Source organism: Gallinula chloropus (assembly GCF_964237585.1).
Source record: "Gallinula chloropus genome assembly, chromosome: 11".
NCBI lineage: Eukaryota > Metazoa > Chordata > Aves > Gruiformes > Rallidae > Gallinula > Gallinula chloropus.
The window spans coordinates 7,552,027-7,575,167 of NC_140096.1; the positions used below are offsets into that span (position 1 = coordinate 7,552,027).

Sequence of the window (23,141 nt, forward strand, 5' to 3'; positions counted from 1 at the left end):
GCGCGGCGGGCTCGGCCCGCGGCTCTGTATCGCCCCGCAGGGACATGGCGAGGGTAGCCCGGGCGGCGATGGGCCGCCTCGGGAGAGAGCCTGGCGTACAGGTTTCGGGGCCTCCCCGTGTTGCGCCCCGTACCCTGTATAACCGCTTCGCTCATACAGGCGGCGAGCGGGTGGAGGTGCTGGCGTGCGCGGGTGGGGCAGCAGCGGAGGGGCCCCGAACCCTGTATACCTCCCGTGTTATGCAGGCAGTGGGCGGGCGACGTTGCGGCGGGCGGGGCGGGCTGCGGCAGCGGGCCGGGCGGGGCGGCGGCGGCACCATCATGTCGGAGGCGGCGGTGGCGGACACCCGGCGCCTGAACGCCAAGCCGCAGGACCTGACGGACGCGTACGGGCCGCCCAGCAACTTTCTCGAGATCGACATCTTTAACCCGCAGACCGTGGGCATGGGCCGCGCCAGATACACCAGCTACGAGCTCCGGATGCGGGTGCGGGCCCGGGGTGGGCGGGGCAGGCCTCGGGGCCCACTGTGGGCTGTGGAGCCCGGTGCGGGCCCGGGCAGGGCGGGGCTGGGCCGGGCTGGCTGGTGGCCGGTGTACGGCCTGGGGAGGGCAGGCGGCGCTCGGTGTGTGGTGCCGGGGAGAGGCCGGGCGGCGGCCGGGGTGATTTTGCCGCTCTGGCTGAGCGCGGCCTGCGCCGGCGGGTGTGGGGAGCTCGGCCGGGGCGGCGGCGTGCAGCCCGGGCGTAGCTTCTGGGGCTCGGGGTAGCCAGGAGGGGCTGTACCTGTCTGCGGCGATGCGGGGGCTGAGGAGGCGAGTCCCGGCCCTGCAAGCCGGGCAGTGACAGGCAGGGGCCGGGAGCTTCCTAGCGGTCGGGGCTCAACGTCAGAGCGCTTGTAGCTGATGGGTTTGCCAAGACCTTTCGGCATCCGGCGCGGACCGGCCTGCACAAGGACAAGGGAGGTGCTGCCTCAGCAGCCTCCTGCTCTTGTCCCTTTTCTGGAGTCCCAGGCCTGGCACTCGGACGTGTTGAGTGGGCATGCCTGTTGAGCGAGGCATGACTGCACGCAGCTGGTTATCTCAAGCAGGGGTGGAAAGCTCACTAGCAGTATCTTAGGACCTGATTACAGCGCAGTCTAACTGCCCCTTCTGAGTTGGCTTGGTCACTTAAAGAGCCTCTGATCAAGGAGCCTGTGCAGCAGGCTGAGAATGTCTTGCAGGGGCCTTAACCAAGACAAGCTGGGGACCTCTATATATATCTCTGCATCTCATAGCTGAAGGAAGTATAATAGAGGCTGCACTGAAACAAGCTACCTTTAGCGTACGTTATAATGCTGACGTTGACTTCTGTTCATAGGGTGATTTAATTGCTAAGTCTCCACCACCTTTCAGAAGAACTGTGTGTTTGCTTTTTTCTCTTCTGAGGCTTGGTTTCCATCAGCCTGCTGAAGGGTGTCTGGCAGGTGGCAGCGAGATCTTCTTGGTCCCACTGAAACTGGCTCTTGTGGAGATACTTTGAAAGCAGCTGGTTTTATTTTGCAGATACCAAAGAATAAAGTTAAGCATGTTCAGCAATGTCTCTGTTCATGTGGGTGCTGCTTTTAGGAAGGTTTTGCTACCTTAGTTCCTTGAGTGTGTCGGACTGTGTTGAAAGGGTAATAGTGAAGTTACTGTAGCTATTAGTCTTTAGACTCTAGTGATACGGGAGAAGGGTGGGGAATTGCAGCTTCCTCCAGTGTCACAAGTCAGATATGAAAAAGCTGCTCACCAGTTAGGGTAGGTGATACTGTTCTGAAAGAAAATTGTAGCATAAGGTCTGTCTTTGAACAGTTGTTGGAACAAGATTTCCTCCCTTAGTTCTTCCATGTAAACACCAGTGTTGGGTTGGAGGTTCTTTTGCTCTGCAGGCTGCTGTGAAGTTCTCATGTAGATCACTTCAAAATGGAGTGAACTCAGGCCCTCTCTGTACTGTGAGCCCTAGTTCCAGTGTGTGCCCCTGGGAGGGAGTGTGTTCCTGAAATAGTCACTTGAGGGGAAGGGAATAGCTGGCTCTGACTAGCCTAGCAAGTGCTTGCTTGATTCTGAAGGGCTTTTGTGCATGTCCTCTGTCCTGAATAAAGATACTGGGTATTCTTGTGATGCTGCCTTCTCAGGGGGCTTGGTTTTCTAAACACAGCTTCAGGTTTTGATTACGTGTCAAAATACTATCTGGCTTCCAAAGCAACCTGCAAATTAACTGCTGCTCTTCCTTACAGACAAACCTCCCAATCTTCAAATTGAAGGAGTCGTGTGTGAGGAGACGATACAGTGACTTTGAGTGGCTGAAGAATGAGCTGGAACGAGACAGTAAGGTGAGGCCTGGCTCAGACCCGCTTGTTCATGAAACCAGGACGTTGGGGAACAGTTGTAGTGATGGTATCTTGAGCTGCCCAGAAGAGAAGCTGTGGTGATGGGCAGCTGTTGGGGTTTGATCTCTATCCATGTAATGGGACTGGAGACGTGTCAGACAGCAAAGGCAGTTCTGCTGACAGGGTGATTCTGTGCTTTCAGATTGTAGTGCCACCGCTGCCTGGAAAAGCTTTGAAACGACAGCTTCCCTTCCGAGGGGACGAAGGCATCTTTGAGGAGTCCTTCATTGAGGAGCGGAGACAGGGACTAGAACAGTTTATTAACAAGTAAGCTGGGTGTCCTGGGTTTGCTGCGTGCTGCCTTCCCGGCTGGTGCTGTTAGAAGAGGGCTATGGGTGGATCAGGGAGGAATCTTGGTTTGCTGCACAAAGGATGGTGGCTGCAGCTGGGAAGTGAAACCAGGGTTCTGCAGTAAGTTCTGCCTTGAGTGTGGGCCACATTTGGTGTGCTCTTCTGAGAGTGAAGCAGAAATTACCAGAACAGCTGTGCTGCAGAGATCCACTGTCAGGATAGCGTTGTTTCAGGATGCTTGTGCCCTGCTGCAGGGCACAGTGTGGGAGGGAACACCTTGTGCTCAGGCACCTTGTGTTGGCCCCCGTTGCACTCCGATACAGTGACCTTGGCCTGAAGCTGGTGTGGATGTGCTTGGAGCTGGCTGCCTGTTAGCAAGGGAGTCTGCCTGTTCCCAACAGCAGGCCTGTGGTGGCTAACCTCCACATCTGATTTTCTTCCAGAATTGCTGGACACCCACTGGCACAGAACGAGCGCTGCTTACATATGTTCCTGCAAGAGGAGACTATTGATAGGAATTACGTCCCAGGAAAAGTGCGTCAGTAGGAACACCTGGCACTGTCTTCCTCCATTCCACTCTCCTTCCTGCAAAAATGACATTTATTTTTACACTAAATTGGTCTTCTCTGAACCAGCTTTTCCTCTCTTGAACCTCCCAATTTGTTCAGTATTTTCCTCTTTTGTAATTGGCAGCAGCTTGTTCTACTGGGCTGTGGTCTTGGCCTAAAGGTATGAAGATTTACTCAAGGGACCGTGTTGTCCTGCACCTAGGGGCAGATGGGAATAGGTGTGGAGCAGGAGATTGCTTATGGCATTATGGTGTAGGAGCTGCCTCTTTCCCTGTACAGAAAGGCAAAAGATGACCTTCACTCCCCTATCTGTGCAGCCCCAAGCATCTCTGCAGGAGACTCGGAAGAGTAGCAGTTATGTTGGTCAGTGGTCGCATCAGGTATTAGAGTTTTAGTAAGGCTTATCCAAAACAGTGAGTAGGTGCCTGGGTGTGTTGTTCTTTCGTCCACCCCATTCACCCTGCATGAAACCCCCATTCTTCACTGTCTGGAAGTGCTGAGGCCAAGACCTATTCTAACCCTGCTCTCAGCCTCCTGCATTACGGACCCGTTTGGTGTGTTTGTGTTAATCCCCCTCCTTTCTAATGTGGTGCTGCTGGCAGCTTAAGGGGTTTTGATGAAGTGTACTCTCACGATGCTCTGCATAGGCAATTTGGCACATAGAAGCTGAAATAGCCTGGGCTGTAGCAGTGTGTGCTGTGATGTCTTGGCCCGGGCTTGAAATAGTGCAGCAGCTTTCTCTGCCAGAGGCTCATGTGGTGGTGGTTCCAGCAGCACCCTGCTCAGTTGAGCTGTTGTGACCTTATCCTGTACCCCAGCTGCAGAGGGGAGGAGACGAGACGGGTCTGGCTGAGGAGGAGCAGGAGAGGGCTGGTGGGGGCTTTTGTGTGTGCCTGTGAACACTGCCACTGGAAGAGCCCAGCAGTGGGGCCTGGGGTGAGGCCACCTCTCCAGAAAGGACAGCAGAAAATGCTTAGTCAGTCCTGGGTGGGACATTTTCTTCATAGAGAAGTACCAATGGCTACTTGTGTGTTCTCCCCTGTTCTTTGGTGAGCTAGGCAGTAACTTGCGTGGAAGCGAGGACGTAAGACTGGTCAGGGAAGTGTTCAGAGCTTGAGGACAGCCACAAGGCTGTGACTTGCTGCAGCAGAACTGTCCTTTGGAGTCTCCCCCCGAGTGCCCCAGCTGTCATGAGTGAAGCTGGGCCTCAGCTCGGGGGCTCCTCTGGTACTGACTGGTCTGTAAGTCGCTGCGTGGTGGCACAGTTGAGCCTTTGGAGCATCGGTCTGGAGTGACTGCCCTCCTGTCCCTTCCAGGCAGGTTCCCCCTGGGCCTCCCTAATGTCGCATGGGGTTTGTGGTGAGGAACTGGCACTGCTGGGTGAGAGGTGGCTCTGGCAGAGGAGAAGTCACTGAGACCGGGAGGGAACTCCGCGGGGGCTGGCTCGGCCCAGGGAAGGGCAGTGGGGCAGCAGGGAGGCTGGTGCCGGTGGAGGCGGCTGTGTGCCTGCAGCAGGGCTCAGCCCCTGTCCCGCTGCCGGGCCTCGCTCGGGGCGGCCCCTTCTTCCTGCCTGACCTGCTACGGGGCTGCCATCCACCCAGCTGTCTCCCACCCTGTCCAGTGTAACGTCCCGGTTCCGTTCGCATTAAACCACTGTGAAGCCAAGTCTGTGCCTCGTCCTGCGGGCTGCCGGGGCGGGGGGCGGCACCGGGAAGGGGATGGCGAAAGCGGCGGCGCGGGGGGTCCGCCCCGGCGGCGGAGGGCGCTGCGCGGCGGCGGGCGGGGCGGGGCGCAGCGGGCTGGGCTACCCGAGCCTGGGGCGGGAGCGGGTCGCGGCGGTAGGATGCAGCGGCCGGAGCAGCTGCCGACGGGCTCGGACTCGCCCTCGCCGGGCCGCCTCGACCGGCTGCGGCACGTGGGGGACCTGCGCTCGCCGCTGTCCCCGCTGTACCTCAGCTTCTTCGAAGAGGAGTGCCGCGCTATCGCCTTCAGCCTGCGCCTCGGCACCCCCTCCGCGGCAGAGCCCCTGGGGGGCTTGGGAGAGAGCAGCCTGCTGTGGCGCGGCGGCGCCGAGATCCTCACCTCCACGCCGCTGGACTCTTCGCCGCCGCCCGACCAGGGGCCTCCGGAGAGCGCCATACCCGCCGCCCGTCCGAGCGTGGGGCGCTGCGAGGCCGCCTCGGGCCCGGACCGCGGGCAGGCCCGGCGCCTCCCGCAGCCCAGCGCCGGCGGAGCCCGGTCTGGCTCCCTCCTCGCCCGCCCTCAGGCCCCGGCCCGTAAGGTAGCAGGGCGCGGTGCCGGGCAGCCACCCTGCGGCGGGCCAGGCCCCGCCGTCCGTCCCCGCACCCCGGCCTGGTTACAGGGCGGCGGGTCGCGGGCACAGGCTTCTCTGGGTCAGGAGCTCCCCAAGGCTGGCAGGGGGCTCGGTGCCCAGGGAACGAGGCTCCCCCAGGCCACGGGTGAGTTGGGTTACTTGGGAGAGCCCTAGCGCAGCAGCCGCTGCACCAGCCCTGCAAGACCTTCTCCTTCTTTCCCAGGTACCAGGCTGAAGCTGATGCCGGCTGCTAAGACCGGGCTTAAGCATCCAAGCAGGGCTTCGCAGCTGGTGCAACGTTCCACCGTTTCCAAACCCACCCCCCAGGATGCAGAGGTGGAAAGTAATTCTGCATCTGCCAGTTACCTCGTGCAAAGTAGGGAAGCTTTGGGAGGGGCGGGGATGGGGCTGCAGCTAGAAGGGAGAAGGGGAAGGAAAGCCTGGGCTGCAGCCTGGGAATGGGACAGTGTGGGGAGTCCCTGGAAGTAGTGCAGGTAGCACTCCAGGAAATCCACTTGTGCCCCAAGTGCTGTATTAATCTAGCTCTATCTGGCCTCTCACCAATGTGGGCTAGCAGCTGGTTGGCTTGGAGCTCTCACCCCAATGTCTTGTGGGGTTGTGTTGGTCCTGTTGACTGTGGGGCCATGATTGGCAACCTCATTGAGCCTTGGCCTGCTCTAGGAGACGTATGGGGTTGCTGCTTTGAAGTGGCAGCCTCTGTGCCTAATGTTGTCCACCATAGCTGCTGCCAAGGTCGGGTGTTGCAAGCAGCCTTCCCAGAGGCTCTCTACAGCGATTTCTACCGTGTCCGCTCGCTCCCGGCCGCGACCACCGGGAAAACTGCCTCCCCCCAAGCGCTTTTGCCTCGGTAAGGCTCAATCTGGGCAGAAACCCTGGAGGCTGGGGTACCGGGAGGGGGGAGCTGCGTTCTGCTCTCTACTGCCAAGTCAAGGCTGGTTCTGGGGAAAAGGCAGCAGGGGGCAGCATGTGCTTGGGCTCAGAGTGGAACGTGAAGGCAAAGTTCCTTTCTCCTGAGAGGCACCCAGCTGAGTCCGAACAAATCCGGTGTCGTAGCTCATCTGTAGGACAGGGAGCGACCCGTGTTGCTGCCAGGGCGCTCCCTGACTAGGGGTTGATCTTCACCTTCATTTCCTGGATCCCGCTTCAGGATCCAGAAGCAAGCCCCAAGCAGGAGCCTGGAGCTTCGGGAAGCAAGGCTGTGCTGGAGAACCTTCTCCCAGCAGCACCTCCACAGGTTAGGCCAGCAGCAGTTGCTTGACTGGAGGGGCTTGAACACCTGGGTTCTGCCCCTGGTCTGTAGCAGCTCTGTAGCTGGGTTGAAGAGGTCCTTGGGATAGCAGTGAGTTTTCTAATGGCAGCACTTATCTTTGCAGATAAGCATGACCACACGTGGATGTGTGTGCAGTCCTCTTTTTCAAGCAAGTTGGCCCCTGGCCCAGCTCCATGGTGTAGGGATGCAGTTCTTCCTGAGCAGGTAAGAGCCAAACGTGTCGTGGCACCACAGAGCACCGTTTAGCCTGTGGCTTGGGCTGGCTGTGCCAGACTTGGGAGTTGATGGGACCTGAGGCTGCCAATTTCTGGACTGGCACCTGAGCTGGTTTAGCCTGCATGGTTTTACTGCCTCTCCAGTGCTCAGGGGACTGCAGGGGCTTTTGAGAGGTGCACATCCCCTGTGACTTGTATGTCACTTTTATACCTCCTGACACGTGGGAGGATGGGGTGAGCAGAGCCTGCAGCAAGGTGAGGCTCCAAGGTGAGAAGTTTCCTACCTGCAAAATATGTTTGTGCATTTGCCAGCAGTTTTAAGGCTCATTGCTATGTGGCTGTAGCTGCCATAGGGATCCTTGTGACCCACGGGCCCTGGCAGTTGCTTGCTGACAAGTGATCAGTGCCTCCCTTGCCAGGCACTGCTGCTGCACTGAACACACACAGACAGTGGTCCCATGGGTACTAGGCTTGGGATGTTGGTTGGGCTGCACTGGAACAGCACCAGGCTCCTGCAGCAGGGGTGAATGCTGAAACAGGGCCCTGCTATGACAAGCTCTTGGACTCTCCAAGCCCAGGAACTGCTGGTGTGTGTGCTGCTTTCAGAGGTGCTGCTCCTTCGCAGCAGGGATGCATGCAGGTCACTGCATGGGAGTGACCATGCTCTGCATCATATTTTTAACACCCTGCCCTTGCCAGTCTGCAGGTGATCAGCTGTCTGAAGAGCTGAAGCATGTAAAGAATGAGCTAGAGCAAGTAAAGAATGAGCTAGAGCATGTAAAGAGTGAGCTGGAGCGAGCAAAGGGTGAGCTTGGTACGTGATGCTTGTTTGGGGTTGTGGGACACTTGAAATCCCTCTTACTTGTACCTGGAGCCCAGGGCCTTCAGCTCTGTGGGGATGGAGCTGGCTGCTTGTTCGGGTTAGAGCAGGATTCCAGGGTCTGGGGATGAGTTATTCAGGATGGGCTGAGAACACACCTACTTGCTTCCTGCCTGCAGCTGACAAGATCACCCAGTGTGAAGCCTATTGCCAGATGATCTCCTTGCAGGTTCAGCTCAGAGCAACAGGTATTGTCCCTCATTGGGGTGACCCCTTACCCTGGGCAGGCAGCAGAGATGCTCCAGTGGTGGAACAGGGCTGCCAGGTGGAGGGGACATAGCTGGTGGCCTTTCCTGTGGGGCAGTGCTGAGGCCCAGGAGAAGCAGTGCTTTGATGCTGCTGTTCTTGCTCCCCAGGAATCTGTCTGGTAGATGCAGCACAGGAGGAAAGTGGGAAGGGCTGACACCTGGTACATGGGGACAGACTCAGAACAACCACCGGCCTGGCCACCTGAGCTGCTGGGCCAGTCATACTCGTGGAACTCTTGAACAAACGAATTTTCGTATGAATTACCTCCTTGTATTTAAAATAAAGTTGTCTTTTTCCAGCAATGCTTTCTGTTTCCTGGGGTTATGCTTGCTGTTCTTGAGAGAACTGGGCAGAAAGGATGGGACTGTGGCTGGTTCTGCTCATCCAGAGACTCGCCGTTTGCTGTGTGGAGGAGGTAGGTCATGGTGGAGGCAGGTACAGCGTGGCTTTGGGACAGGCTTCCTGGACAAACTTACTGCTTCTGGGCAGGATGTTTGGATATGTGGTGGTGGTGGCAGCAGGTGGCTGTACTGGCAGGTTTCTGCCTTAAACTACCTTCATGGTGGATGTGGGAAGAGCCAGCGCTGGCTGATGGCGTGTTGGGCTTCTGCAACTGTTAGGAGCTACTTACTTTTCATTAGCTGTGGCTTGTAGTAGTGCTTGGGACCCAGTCCCTCGCTGTTCCTGTGTGCCAGCGTGGAAAGCCCTGACCCTGCTGACTGTGGTAGGTTGGCATAGGCACCTTGTGCTGCTGGGTGAGGCCCTGGAAAGTCAGACTGTCTGGTGCTGGCAGCAGCCTGAGGCTGGTGTTCCTGGGAGGTTGGCTGCTCCTGCTCCCTCTTTATCTCTGGCTGGTGTTCCTGGCTGCCCTGGAGTGCTGCAGGCAGCCTGCACCCCTTCCTGGGGCACCAGCTCTTGATTGTGGTCAGGGGTGGCAGCACAGGGATGCTCTTCCCTCCAGCCTTGCCCAGCACTCAGTTGCTGTGGTAAGCAGCTCCAGCATGAGCAGCAGCAGGGCACTCTAGGTACAGTGTGTGTTCCCTGCATAGACATGTTGAAAATCACTTACCAGGCAGGTACCCTCTTGTAACGTGATGGTGTATGAGGGAATGGAATGAAGCTGCATCAGGGAAAGCAGATTAAACATTAGGAAAAGGTTTTTCACTAGAAGGGTGGTCAGTTACTGGAACAGGGTCCCCATGGAAGTGGTCATGGCACCGAGCCTGTCCGAGTTTGAGGTGTGCCTGGGCAATGCTCTTAGTTGTATAGTTTAATTTTAGGTAGTAGTCCTGCAAGGTGCAGAGAGTAGGGCTAGATGGTCTTTATAGGTCCCCCTTCCAACTTGAGATATTCTATGAGTCTGTGCTCCAGTCATAGAAGGTGTTTGGGCTCCAAGGGCTGATTCCAATCAGCTTCTGCAAGGATTTTGTCCCCCTTTCTGGACTGGAGCCACCTCCTACTTTCTGTGGCACTGGCTTTGCACTCCCTGCCTTCCTGCTGGTCCTGTTAGTACATGTGCTTAGCTTACTCCCTGTCTCCACCTGCTCCCAGCCCTTGGCCCATGCAGTTGAATCAGGGTCCTGAACAGGGCAGAGGGAGAGCAGTAGATTGGGAGGTGAGGATGGCACAATGGGAAGATGGATGTGGGGCTGCGTGTGAGATCTAGGAACTGGACCCATGTTTGGTCCCCTGGTGCTGATCCCTGCTGAAACTGCCTCTCAACCACTGCAGTCTCAAGAGGGTTTCTGGTGTCAGCCCCCCCTTGCTGCTCTGGGTTCCTTCTCTCTGCTTGGCTGGGTTGGGGTGTCCCCCCACAGAGTCGTGCTCTGCTTGTGGCGGGGCTGGTCCTGCCCAAGAGCCCCCTTAGCGATGGTGCTGCCCACCTCGGCCCAGGCACATCCCTGCCTGCTGCAGGTAACCCCAGAGGGAGCAGGAAGCACCTACTTGCCACCGAGGCGGGGGGGGGGCGGGATTTCTGTGACTGTCTGGAAGTGAGCTGAGCTGCCACGGGGGCGGGAGGGAGGAGAGGATGAAAACCTGCGTCACTGCCCAGCAGCTGCTTTCGCAAGCTGCTGCTGTTGCTGTTTCCGTTTCCTTGATGTCATTTTGACAAATGGAGCATTTTTCTTTCCCTGGCCTTTCCGTGTGCCCCCCCCCCCCCCCCCCCTCGGAGAGGTGGGGTGGGCAGGTACCTAGCGCAGGGCCTGTAGCCCCCTGCCTGGTGCTTCTGCCTGCGCTGCTCTGCTCTGCTGCGGGTGGCTGGAAGCCTGTTGCCTCGGTATCCTTAGCAGAGGTGCTGGAGCAGAGACTCCAGCGATACCAGGGAGTGGCTGGCTCTCCTCCCGGCACCGCTGTTGGTTTGCTTGGCTGCTCACGACATGTGAACATTGCATCAGCAGGTTTCTAGGCAGCTGGTCCCAGGCTAGGTGCTGGCTCCCCCCTTGCTCCTGGCTGCCCGCCGGACTGCCCAACCGTTCTCCCGAGGCTTTCGTATGTATCCCATCGCTTAGAGCCGCCTGTTGCTCCTGGAGTCGAGAAGACTGTAGCGAGCGGTGTGGGCACTGCCCGGGGCTTTATCCCTGCGAAGCGGGTGAGGACAGACCCCCCCACACACCACGCCGTGCCTGGAGCCAGGCGCTGGCCGCACTCCCAGTTGGGAGGGCTGGCCTCCCGGAGGGCCCCTGCTCTCCCCTGGCTCCCAGCCCTGGTAGGAGCACAGAAGAAGAAAGGGACAGGGGGTAAGTTCTAACCCGCAGGCACATCTGGGCTCGGGGGATCCCCAGCCGCCCCCTCCGTGGGCTTTGCTGGGGACACGCGGCTGATGCCGGCCGGCGTGGCAGCGGCCGCTCTCCCGGGAGCGCAGCCGTGCCGGGCGCCCTCCCCGGTGCCGGTTCCCGCTTGAATCTATAATAGATTTGTAAATCTGTGACCTGGAAGGCGGCGAGGCACAGGGAATTTGGGGCGAGCTTCTCCGCATCTGCCGGTGCCGCTTGTCCAACGCCTCCCTGGGGCTGAGGGGAGCGGGGCAGTCGGACCGGGGTGGGGGGGGCGGGAGGGGGTGTGTGTAGCTGGAGAGTTAAGCACTGGGTGGGTTGGAGCATCCGGCGGGGCGGAGTCACAAGCCCCTCAGCACCCTTGGCGGAAGCAGCATTCCGCGTGGAGCGGAGCTGAGCGGGACCGGAGCGGACCGGGACCGGAGCGGAGCCCAGCCGTACTGAGCCGCGCTGCGTGGCCGGTGAGTCGCGACCAGGCGGGACCTGGTGCAACCGGTGTCGGTTTCATTTCAAGTCAGCCGTCACCCACACGTGGGGCAACATCGGCCGGGACCTCCCGCGATGCCGTGGGCTGGGGATGCCCCACGGGGTCTGGGGTGAAGGTCCTGGGTGGGGGCTGCCGGCCTCCAAACCAGCCCTGGGATGCGATGGTCAGCGGGAGGCTCCTTCCCGGCAGGAGCTCTTGCCCGACACATCGCTTCTCCTCTGCCCACACTCTCCGTGTCGGGTGACACGTGTCTGATGGGTGCCGGCATGGGTCTGGGTGCTCAACGTGCTCCTTCCAGTGGATGAATGCAGCTCAGTGTGTCGGGCTTGGGAGGGGAAGGCCGACCCACATCCTTCTGTTTGGCGCCTTTTTCTGTCCCGCGCTGAGGGCTGAGCGCGCTTCAGCTGCCGGAGCGAAGGTTGTGTTGGGTGTCAGAAGGAAGTTGAGATTAGATATTAGGGGGAAGTTTTTTACAGAGAGAGTGGTGAGGGGCTGGAACAGGCTGCCCAGAGAGGTGGTGGATGCCCCATCCCTGGGGGTGTTCAAGGCCAGGTTGGATGGGGCCCTGGGAAACCTTGTGTAGATCCAGGGCTGGAGGTTGGTGGCCCTGCCTGTGGCAGGGGGTTGGAACACTCTGATCCTTGGGGTCCCTTCCAACCCAGACCATTCTATGATTCTAAGTCCTTGGAACAATCCAGCAGCGCTGGGGGAGGCGGACAGCGCTGTCAGGGCAGTGGCTGGGCGCGGGGGACGACGACAGTGGTTAGTGTTGGGGGGCTTGTGCCATTGAAACCTGGCCCAGAAGCTGCTTTGGGCCAGGTGGCTTCTTGGGCCAAGGCCAAATGTGACACATGCCAATCAGGAGAAGGTTTCTCCAGTAACTGGCTGGTTTCGGGTAATAGGGAAGGAGCCGAGCTGGTGACTGCCACTGCAATCCTGGCATTTCCCCCCAGTGGAAAAGGGTCAGAAAATAAGTTACCCCTGCGTGTACTTACACTGACCCACCCAACACGGCACCCGTGATGCCCTGGGTGCCTGGCTGGGGGCCTGTTTTGTTCCTCAGCGAAAAGAGCAGCCAGCAGGGAGAAGATGCTGGTAGGTGGAGGGTACAACGCTGGGTGTGGGGTGCCAGCCATGGGCATGTGCTCACCCTGTGCTGGCTGCCCGCTCTACAGGGTGCTCGTCTCCCAGAGATTTTTGGGATGGGTGGCTGCTGGGAGCAAGGTGAATGGGGGTGTTGGATGTTTAGGGCAATTGCATTGTGCAGGCTGCTCAGCAAAGTGCCGTTGGCATGTGAGGGATGTGTGCCGGGACCTGTGCTGCGTGTCTGGCCACACAGTTCTGCCAGGGGTGTAGTGCAGATGCTGGGTGGAGGGAGGAATCCCTGTATTCTGGTGAGTCAGCCCAGCCTACCAAATTCTCTGCTGGAGGAATGCTTTGTCTCCACACCATCACTGCTGTGCATGCCCATGCAACCAGACCTCTGATGTGCCAGCAGTCAAGTTTGGGCTGAGGGATCTCCAGGCTGCCAAATCAGTGGGGAGTTGCTGGGAGACAATGGGCAAGCTCTGGGATGTGTTCAGGGGCCGCTGGTGGGGACCACGTGAGGCTTATGCAATGAGCCTTTCTCACCATGGACTGGCTGGGTTCATCCCTGGCTCGCTGTCTGGGTGCAGGGACCGTGCAGGTGGAGAATGTGCAGCCCCAGAGTGCCTTGGATGGAGACACCATGGTCTATTCTCCTCCAGTGTGGCAGGCACTTGGTGCCAATGGATTTGCTGGGAGCAGACACAGCTCCTATGGGCATTGGGGCTGGCCCTGCTCCCTGCAGCGTGGGTCCTGCTGCCTGCTTCATGCTCCTACGGTCCCTTTTCTTGCAGGGGTTTTGAGCAGCTGAACACCACCCACGAGAGGGCAAGATGTTTTGGGGAAAAATGACCAGGGTGGGGAAGAAACTGATCCGCCGGCGTGTGGTGGATCTGAGCTCTGAAGATACACGTTTCGCTCGCTGCCTTTCCACGCTGGACCTCATAGCCCTGGGGGTGGGCAGCACGCTGGGGGCTGGCGTGTATGTCCTGGCTGGGGAAGTGGCCAAGGATATGGCTGGTCCCTCAATCGTGCTCTGCTTCCTGGTGGCTGCTCTCTCATCGGTACTGGCTGGACTCTGCTACGCAGAGTTTGGGGCCCGCGTCCCCAAGACTGGCTCTGCCTACCTCTATAGCTACGTCACCGTTGGCGAGATCTGGGCTTTCACAACTGGCTGGAACCTCATCCTCTCCTACGTGATAGGTACGGGGCGGGGTAAGATGCTGCTGTGTGTGCCCAGAGTCCTTCCAGCACTGCACTGGCAGCATGGTGGGGGGGGGGGCACAGTTTGTGGGAGCAGTGTGGGGTGTGGGATCAGTAGGGAGGTGGGTGCTGGGGTGGGGTGGCTGCTCCCGCTCTGCCCTTGTTTGGACTGATGCACGGATTTGCCATCAACCAGGCACAGCCAGCGTGGCTCGAGCCTGGAGTGCAGCATTCGACAACATCATCGGCAATCACATCTCCAACTTCTTCATGGACAAGACCCCGATACACCTGCCAGGGGTGCTAGCTGAGCGCCCAGACTTCTTTGCCCTTATCCTCATTGGGCTGCTCACTGGTGAGTGCATAGAAGTGGCTCCATTGCACTGTGGGTGGTGGCATGGGGGCCCAGTGGCTTCCTACTTACCCCCTTTGTCTGTGCAGCGCTGCTGGCCTTCGGCGTCAGCGAATCCGTCCTCGTGAACAAAATCTTCACAGCAGTGAACCTGCTGGTGCTGGGCTTTGTCATAATCGCTGGCTTTGTGAAGGGAGACATCAAGAACTGGCAGCTCTCGGTGGAGGACTACAACCGCTCGCACCTGGACTCGCTGGATGACGACAAGTGAGGAGGGTGAAAGTGCCAGGCCAAGGTCTGCCACAGGGCTGACACCAGCCCCATGGCTGCTGCTCTCTTCCCTCCTTTCCAGGATTAAAGCCTTTGGCTCCGGCGGGTTTGTCCCCTTTGGACTGGAAGGGATCCTGACCGGCGCTGCCACCTGTTTCTATGCCTTTGTGGGCTTTGACTGCATTGCCACTACAGGTACTGCCTTAGGCAAGGGTAGCATGGGCATTTATTTCCCTAGCACAGCTGTCTGGGACCCACCAAGGAGGATGCTCCATGGCATGGGAAACAGCCTGTCCCACCACTCCTGGGAGTTCCCTGCAGCAGCTCTGTCCCCAGCTGGCCCAGCAAAAAAGGGCTCCCAGCCAGCCCTGCCCCAGGAAGAGGGGCTCCCACAGCACACCCTGGGAGTGGGGCTGCACCCTGTCCATGCAGGCAGCTCCCCGGGCAGTGGGAGCCTTTCTGTGGCCAAGCTGAGGCTGCGATAGCGCTGGACATCGCTCGTGCCTCCTCGTTATTTCCCAGCCTCAAGCAATGTTTTTCTAGATTACTGAATTCATGCAGAGCCACCACGCTCTGGAGCACAGGGAGCCCTCTTCATTTCCTCTCATTCTCCCAGGAATCTACTTAGTGGGCGGCTGGTACAGCCTGACCTCCCTGTCCGTGCCTCCCCACCCCCGGGAGCTGCCTCCATCCCTCCTATGCCAGCTGCCGAGCCCCTTGCCAGGGAGCGTGGTGCAGCATGCCTTTGCGAGGGCTGGGGGGGCAAAGGGCATGGTGGCTGCGGTTGCTGTGCCCACATGCACGGAGGATCTGCGTTCAGCAGGCTCTGCATGGAAGGGAAGCTGCTGCTGAAGGCAGAGGGCTGTGAGCTGCTGGGTAGCTTCATACCTGGCAGCTGGGGCTGCGGCCATGTGCCTCTGCTCTCAGCAGTGCTGAAGCCTCTGCCCTCATGGCAGCACAGCTGGGGACCTGAACCCCTCCTCTGCCAATCCCTGCCTGCTGCTGCCCAGTCCCATGCTGCCATGGAAAGTCCCTGCTTCATCCTCCAGTGCTGTGGAGTGGGGAAGGATACTGACTCTTGTTTCTGCACAGGGGAAGAAGCCAGGAACCCACAGCGTTCACTCCCCATTGGCATCATTGTGTCCCTCTTCATCTGCTTCGTGGCTTATTTTGGGGTCTCCGCAGCCCTGACCCTCATGGTGCCCTACTTCCTCCTGAACAAGGAGAGCCCCTTGCCTGAGGCTTTCAAGGCGGTGGGCTGGGAGCCTGCCCGCTATGCTGTTGCTGTCGGTTCCCTCTGTGCACTCTCCACCAGGTAGGACTGGCTCCATCTCTGGTGCTGCTTGGCATGGCACAGGGTCCAGCAGCACATGTCCTGGCTCCTCTGGGGGTTTCCCCCATCCAGCTCCTGCCCTGTTCCTGGCACAGAGCTCGTCCTGTCCCCGTTTGGGTGGTGGGTGTTGGCAGCTTGCCTGGCAGGCTCTGAACCATTTCCCCCCCCGTGGCAGTTTGCTGGGCTCCATGTTTCCTATGCCCCGCGTGATCTATGCCATGGCCGAGGATGGGCTGCTCTTCAAGTTCCTCTCCAGCATCAACAGCCGCACGAAGACCCCTCTGTCAGCCACCATCACCTCAGGGGTCCTTGCAGGTAAGATTCCCAGCTGCCACCTTACACTCTGCCCCATGGCTGTCGGGAGCTGTACTCATGCTGCGTGTCCTCGTTGCAGCGGTGATGGCCCTCCTGTTTGACCTGAAGGACCTGGTGGACCTCATGTCGATTGGCACGCTGCTGGCCTATTCGCTGGTGGCTGTCTGCGTGCTTATCCTCCGGTGGGTGCCTCCTCCCGGGGTGGGGGTGCCTTGCACAGAGACCAGGGCTTGTGGCTGCAGTTTATCCTCGGGGGGGGGGGGGGGGGGATGCAGCCCAAGGAAGCATTGAGCCCTCAAGATGAGGGATGCTCACAGGAGCCTGCACGGTGTCCCTGGGCACATCCACAGGGTAGTTGTTGTCATGCTGCTGCCAGAGCAGTGTGTGAGGCTGGAGGAGTGGGAGGGGTGTGATGGTGTTGCCCGCTGTCTCCCTGGGATGGGAAGTTCTCCAGTTCCACTGCATCTTGTCCCATCTGCTCAGGTACCAGCCCGGGCAGCTGAACTCCCCAAAGGCCATGGAAATGCTGGAGCTGAATAGGAATGAGGAGGAGAACGGGATCATGGACCCAACTGTCACTGCTGCCAAGGCCCAGCAGAAAGAGACACTGTCCCTGGCGAGGCTCTTCAACCCGCCCACAGACACCCCCACCATGCTCTCGGGGTGCATTGTCTACGTCTGTGTCTCAGTCATCGGTGAGCAAGCAGGAGTCCACGGGTGATGTCCCCTCCTGGCAGGAGCTGGAGCATTTGGCATGTCTCCACACAGCCAGGAAGGTGGACGTGCTGGGTAGAGGAGAGGTGCTGGACAGCGCTGGCTGCCAGCTGCTCTCAGCAGTGCCCGTAGGTGCTGGACCCACTCTGCCTTGAGTAGGGTGCAAGTGCAGGGCATGGCTGGGGTTTGGGGCACATGGGGGCTGATGGAGGATGTGGGTGCTGCGCCAGGAATGTGCAGGTAGTCACAGGACCTCCCTGTGACAAGCCTGGCTCAGGCTGGCCATCCAGCAAGGGTGGTCCCTGACTCCCTGAGAGCACCTGGGCTTACCCAGCAAGGTGTGATCCATCCATCCATCAGCAGCTTCGTTGTGTGGCCAGAATGGGGAAACTCAGCTGGGTCTGGGCAAGTGTCAGAGCTGAATGCAGGCTCCCCTCAGTTTGCTGGCTGGTGACTTCCCCCAGCAAAGTGCTTTCCTGAGGTGTTGGGGTTGGTATTGGAGACAGCAGGTGCTGGACCCATACCTGACTGAGAGGAGTGGGTGCTTCAGCCACTGGTGAGACTCAGAGTCCCAAGGAGGCCAAACGCTATGCAGCCCTCTGACTCTTCCCTCTCTTGCAGTCACACTGATCACAGTCATTTGCGTGATCCTGACCTTCAAGGTGACTGCACTGAAGGACATCAGCGTGGGCTGGATTGTGGTCCTGGTGATCCTTCTCCTGGCTCTGCTCATTCCCATCATCATCGTTTGGATGCAGCCGCAGAGCAATGCACGGTTGAACTTCAAAGTGAGTGCAGCCCCAGCAGCTCCCTGTCTGCACCCCCACAGACCCATGGCAGGGTCTGACAAGGCTCACTGCTGGGCAGTCTGTGTCCAGGAAAGCCAAAGGCTCCAAGGTGCGCCTCTCTGAGGTGCAGTCCCCAGTGTGGAAGTGCCCAGGCGTTCCTGGGCTGTGGCAGGGGTGGGATCCCTCTGTGGAGAGGAGCATCCTCAACCCTGGCTGGGTCCCTCAAGGGGCACAGCGGACACAGCACCTCTTGTCCCTCACAGGTACCTTTCCTCCCACTCCTGCCCATCTTCAGCATCTGCATTAACATCCTGCTGATGGTACAGCTGAGTGCCAGCACCTGGGTGTTGTTCGCCATCTGGATGAGTGTGGGTAGGTGTCAGGGCTGTGGGTGGGTGTCCTGCAGCAGAGGGGGGCCTGCAGGGTCCCCTCTTGGGGGGCTGTTAACGCTGGCAGCCTGCTGCTGCGTGTTTCATTGCTGAAATTGTCCTGCAGGGTTTCTGATTTACTTTGGCTACGGGATTCGGAACAGCGTGGAAGGGAAGAAGGCCAAGGAGTCCTGTGCTGCAGTAGAAAAACCTCTGCACCATCCTGGACTGGACCTTGGCCCTGGGGCTGCTGCGGTCTGAGGGACTGGGCACCGGTGCTCTGTGGACCTCTGCCAGTATTCCTGCTGGGGGAAAAAGACGATGATGCACACGGTACATACATCCCCTCTCCCATGGGGAGCGGGTCGCAGACTCGGGGCTGTGGAGCTGGGTTGTTTGCTGCCCTTTCCCCTTGTAGAGCAGAGGTGATGGAGATGAGTCCCCAGGGTGCGTGGGAGTGCTGGTGGCCCTGGGGCTGGTCTCTGCCATCGCCCAACCCTGCCAAGGGGCAGTGACACCAGCCCATCCCTCCTACCATGGAAGCTGCTGTCAGGAATGCTGCTTTCCCTCCCACAGGAGTCTCCCTGTGATGGTACAGCTGTATTTATTCCATCAGTATATGTAGCAGTTGTCACCACCTCCTCTCTGTGCTTTCCCAGTACCAGGCATGTACATGGCAGCTGTGGCTGGAGCCACATGACAAGGCTTGGGGCAGCTCAGCAGGCCCGTGCTCCCTGGCAGCATGGAGCTCAGCTGGCCAGAACCCCCTCTCTGCCTGGGTTTTGCATCCCATGCTGAGCTCTGTGCTGCCCGAGAGCATCTAGCTCTTGAGTGTCCATGGTGATGTCCACAGTGTAGCAGTACCAGTGTCCAGCTTTATCTGTCTTTGTATAACTGGTGTTTTACCGTTGATTTTTTTATCTATTAAACTAAATGGTTTTTAAGTGCTTGGCCCTCTTGTTGTTGCTGCTGCATCTCATGTTAAAGCCCTGTGGTCACAAACCCCTGGGCATGACCCCCAGTGCTCCTGGGCTGGCTGCTGGGCTGGTGCAGAGCAGGGCCAAGCCCCAGCCAGCTGTGCTGGGTGAGCTTTCTGCTTGAAACCTCCTGGCTGGAGCCACCAGCCCTTTCCCTCTCCTATGGGCAGGAACTGTGGAGCCCTGCTCCGGGTCAGCTTGACCCAGTGCTGCTGCTGCCTGTGGGCAGGACACCAGCCCTACTGGTGCTGAGCTGTGTGGGATTGTGTCACTGATCACAGCTGCAGGAAAAGACCTTGGAGATACCTCCTGGAGCCCTCAGCAATGGTCTGCAGAGGAAGCATGGCCCGGAGATGGGCTGCATCCACATGAGAAGATGATTATTTCCCGGATTCTGGTCTGGTCTAAATCAGCCTTGACAGATTATTTTGCAAAATAAAATGATTTAAGGCAGATGGATCTTGCGTGGTTTTTCTGTCTCTCCCTGTCTACTGGCAGCAGAGCAGGGTTACTTCATGGTCAGCAGCGAGGGCCCCACATGTATGCTGCTTGGCCCCTGGTCTAGGGCTGTGCCTAGAGTAAAAGGGGCTGTGATGTTTGCTCTGGCCCTACACTGAGCACTGTCTGCCCCACTGCTGTGGGCTGGGGTGCCCTACCAGAGCCTCAGGGTCCAGCCCTCAGGTGCACCTGGCTCTTCGCAGGTGTTTCCAGCTCTCTGGGTCATGCCTGTGCCTCAGTGTGTCACTCTGGGTCTCATCATCCTGCTTGGTGAGTATCTTCTGGCTGGGGGCAGCACCAGTGGCCCTGTTGAGCCCTGGGTGTGCAGTACCCCCAGCCCCCCAGCACTCACACATGTTGGTTCAGGTGCTGTTGCCCAAGGCTGGTGAGTGATAGGCCTGTGACGTGGCTGCAGCCCCCCCCTCCTTGTCTTGGCAATGCTGCTGCCCCCCAGTCTGTGCCTGTGTCCCCATGTGCACGTCCATGCCCATGGCTGTGCATAGGTATTTTTGTGATCCTCCTGGCTCTGGGCCATCCCACTGAGCACCAGTGTACCGTCCTGGATATCCACTGGGACTGGCAGAATTGTATGTGTGAACCAGTGTGCTGGAAGCTCTGGGCAGCTTCCCCCAGGGCACAGTGGGTGCCTGCTCTGTGGAGGACCCTGTCTCCCTCTTTCTGCCTTAGCTGGGCTAGCTGCCAGGGGTGGCACCGTATCCTCTGCCAGGCAGTGCCTCTGCCTTCCCTGGGCCTTGCTGGCATTATTGTACATCTCAGCACATCAGTTGTCACCCAGCTGGAGCCTCAGCACACTGTCAGCAGAAGCGAGCAGCTTGTGCCACTCCTACCACTTTAACTGCTGCTCTGCCAGCCTGTGTGGGGCCTGCTGGGATGCTCTGATAGCAACCTGAGGCTCCATTGGGAGGGAAGCATGTTCTGGGTGAAGGCTGTCAGGTGCTGAGGGCTGTGAGGTGGTCTTTCCCTTTGTGTGCCAGTCTGGAAGGGGCCATGTTCTGGTTGGAGCAAATGCAGCCATAAGCAGAGCTTGGTTTTGCAGCAGGGATGTGAGTTCCCTGGCCCTGCACGCAGCTTGCTCCGGTTTGCCCCATCAGCCATGGAGTTTCCACCCAGAGGTGCGGCAGGGACCATGCTCCTGCCTGCCGGCCGGCCAGCTATTAACCTCCCTGGGGCAGCTCCAACCCTGACAGAGCATCTGGCAGAGCATCTGGCAGAGCCCTGGGGGGGATGAGACAAGCCCGAAGCTGCTCCCCTGCTTCTGCCGCCACACGGGTTCTGGGCAGGCCAGGAACAAGCATGGGCAAGGAGTACAGGCAGGGCTGGTTCCTGCTTCAGTGCTGCCTTGCTGGTTGTGCTGGGGGAATGCTCACGCAGCCCCCTGGGACCTACAGCAAGGTTGTGATCTTCCTGTTGCCCTTCCCTGCATTTAGCAGGGAGCTGGAGGGTGGTTGGCTCTGGCTCCGTTTGGCCCAAGCCACGCTGCGGCCACATTGCCATAGAGGCCTGGCTGCAGCACCAGCTGATGGTTACATGCAATGCAGCAGGGGCAGGTCAAGGTGTGGGAGGTGCAGAGAGCTGGTGGCTCTTAGCCTTCCTGCCTGGCTCTGCTCAGTGCCCTGTGGCTACACGTGTGGCTGCAGAGCCCGGTTGCCTTTGAGGGACATGGTGTGGGAGCAGCTCTCTCTGCACACTGGCTGCTTGGGGAGGGATAACCTCTCTGGGGGCTGCTGAAAGGAGCCCACAAGAGTAAGCAGGGCTGGGGCAGGATGGGGTTGGAGGGCTGTGCTACCGAGCCTTTGGAGGGACAGCTGGCACAGCAAAGCCTGCTCCCTGAACAGCTCCCCTGCCAGAACAGGGGTGGCCCTGGCACTTGCAGATGTAGCAGATTAAATTTTAAATTGGGTACAGTGGTCCATTTGGGAGTTAAAATGGGCTGGCTGGTCTGCACAAACACTTGGCTGAGGGGTTAACGTGCTGCCTTCTTCCCTGTAGGACCAGTGAGCAGGTTCCATGAGATCCTCCTCCCTGAAGATGACCAGCTGGTGGAGTGGAGTTGCAACAGCTGCTGGGTGGGATGCATCAGTGGTGCATGAGCTCTGAAATCCAGGGAATCCTCTCCAGGGCAGACAGGGTTACTGGTGTGGTAGAGCAAACTCGTCAGCTTGTGGTATTTCTGCAGCTGCACTGCAGGGCCTCATGGTTCAGAAGAGCTCCAGGAGATCAAAGCCAGTGCTGGGTGAGATTCCTATCGCAACTTGCTCACCTGGTGTCGCAGATGGGATAGGTAAGAGGGATGCACTTCACTCTTAAGACAGAGGTAATAATATGTTTATTGATGTAAAACAAAAGGGTGTAACAGTGTTTGGTAATAAACGTGACAGTAATTAAGATTCGATGGTAAGGTAATCTTGATTAGTTAGTGCATAGAGAACAGGGCCAGATGAATCTATCAGGGAGACCCTCCTGTTGAGTCACGAGGTTCAGAAAGAATCCCCTTGCTTTCTAAACTCCTGCTCAGAGAGGAGCCCAGGTGCGGCTGGATTCAGTCTCAGTCCCAGGCTTGGTCAACGGTTTATGTCTAAAGGATTATATGTACAATCAATCCTTTCTATTTCTTAGCTAAGATCACAAATGTTAGTGCACTAATTCCCAACTCATTTCCCAAGGATCTGTTGCAGATCTGTTGCAGCAAGGATTCTCTCAACCTCGAGGAGTAACCTTCAGAGGCATCCCTTTCAAGGGGAGATCCTGACGTGCAGCCCACTGTCATCTCAGGAGAGCTCAAAGGGCTCTTGGACTGCTCACTATTTATGGAGTAAGATAATTGGCTCATAGTCATATTTACATACCACCCATATATGCCAGTGGACACTGACCAGTGTCTGGTGGGCACATTAGCATAGATAACCCTTTGCTACTGTGTTGTTATCTGTCTTCCTGAACTCGCTGTGAGATGGATGCAGAAATCACAATCAGCACCGATGGTTATCAATCAATCCATATAAACAGGAAAAAAGTCAGGAAAACATGGTGGCAATGGGGGAAGCATACTGTCACACCTGGCTCCAGGCAGCTACAGCCCTTCTGCTTTCTGTAGTAACAGCTTAAACTGACTTCATGCATGGGATAATCCTCTCCAGCCCAAGCCACAGCAGGTGGCCAGCTCTCTAATTGTGCAGGCTTAATGCTCTCCTTCCTGTGCAGGTCTGACACTATTAACTTGCTGCCAGGTGGTTGCTCTTCTTTTGCTCTCTTTTCTTCTCGGTGATGCAGCTGGTGACCAGGGTCCCACTCTTGTTTCTCAGTCCATAACCAAAGGGCAGTTCTTGTCACAGCCTGTCCTGGAGTTGACAACAGGCTGTGACAATGCCTGTGTCCAGTGGGAAGCCTCCCGGGTCCCTCAGGACTTCCAGGAGCACCTCTGAGACAGTGTGTCCCGATGGCACCCACAGTCTCACCATGGTAGGACTGAGCCTCTGGGTGAGTGGCATAGAGAGGAGATGGTGAAGGCAATGTGTGCAATACAGGTGGAAGATTTATGGTGCAGACAGATGGTTTTCCATCAGCAGGAACCACTTCTGATGAACTACCCCTACCTTCAAGACCTCCAAGGGATGCATGGGTGTGGCGGTGTCCAACCTGCACGTTGTTGCTGCTGCCCACTGAATTCATGACAACAAAAACTACACAAAGGGGGCCAAGAAGATCAAGGTGGGGTTTCTGAAACTGGTGCAGGTTACTGGCA

At 58.2% G+C, this 23,141-nt stretch overlaps 2 protein-coding genes across 2 annotated transcripts; both read left to right on the top strand.

Moving 5' to 3' along the window:
* The first annotated feature begins 304 nt into the window (after positions 1–304).
* On the top strand, positions 305–3,326 carry SNX12 (sorting nexin 12). The gene is made up of 4 exons (XM_084269071.1): positions 305–485; positions 2,252–2,347; positions 2,547–2,671; positions 3,139–3,326. Exons 1-4 carry the CDS (start codon positions 321–323, stop codon positions 3,239–3,241), a joined length of 489 nt encoding a protein of 162 aa, XP_084125197.1. The 5' UTR covers positions 305–320; the 3' UTR covers positions 3,242–3,326.
* Positions 3,327–13,393: 10,067 nt separating this feature from the next.
* SLC7A3 (solute carrier family 7 member 3) lies at positions 13,394–18,841 on the top strand (the record flags this gene model as incomplete). The annotated part of the gene is made up of 11 exons (XM_084269248.1): positions 13,394–13,763; positions 13,960–14,118; positions 14,205–14,382; positions 14,468–14,580; positions 15,478–15,700; positions 15,894–16,033; positions 16,113–16,215; positions 16,517–16,728; positions 17,369–17,535; positions 17,799–17,907; positions 18,031–18,841. The coding sequence occupies 11 exons, from the start codon at positions 13,394–13,396 to the stop codon at positions 18,162–18,164; spliced, it is 1,908 nt and encodes a 635-aa protein (XP_084125374.1). The 3' UTR covers positions 18,165–18,841.
* Positions 18,842–23,141: the final 4,300 nt, after the last annotated feature.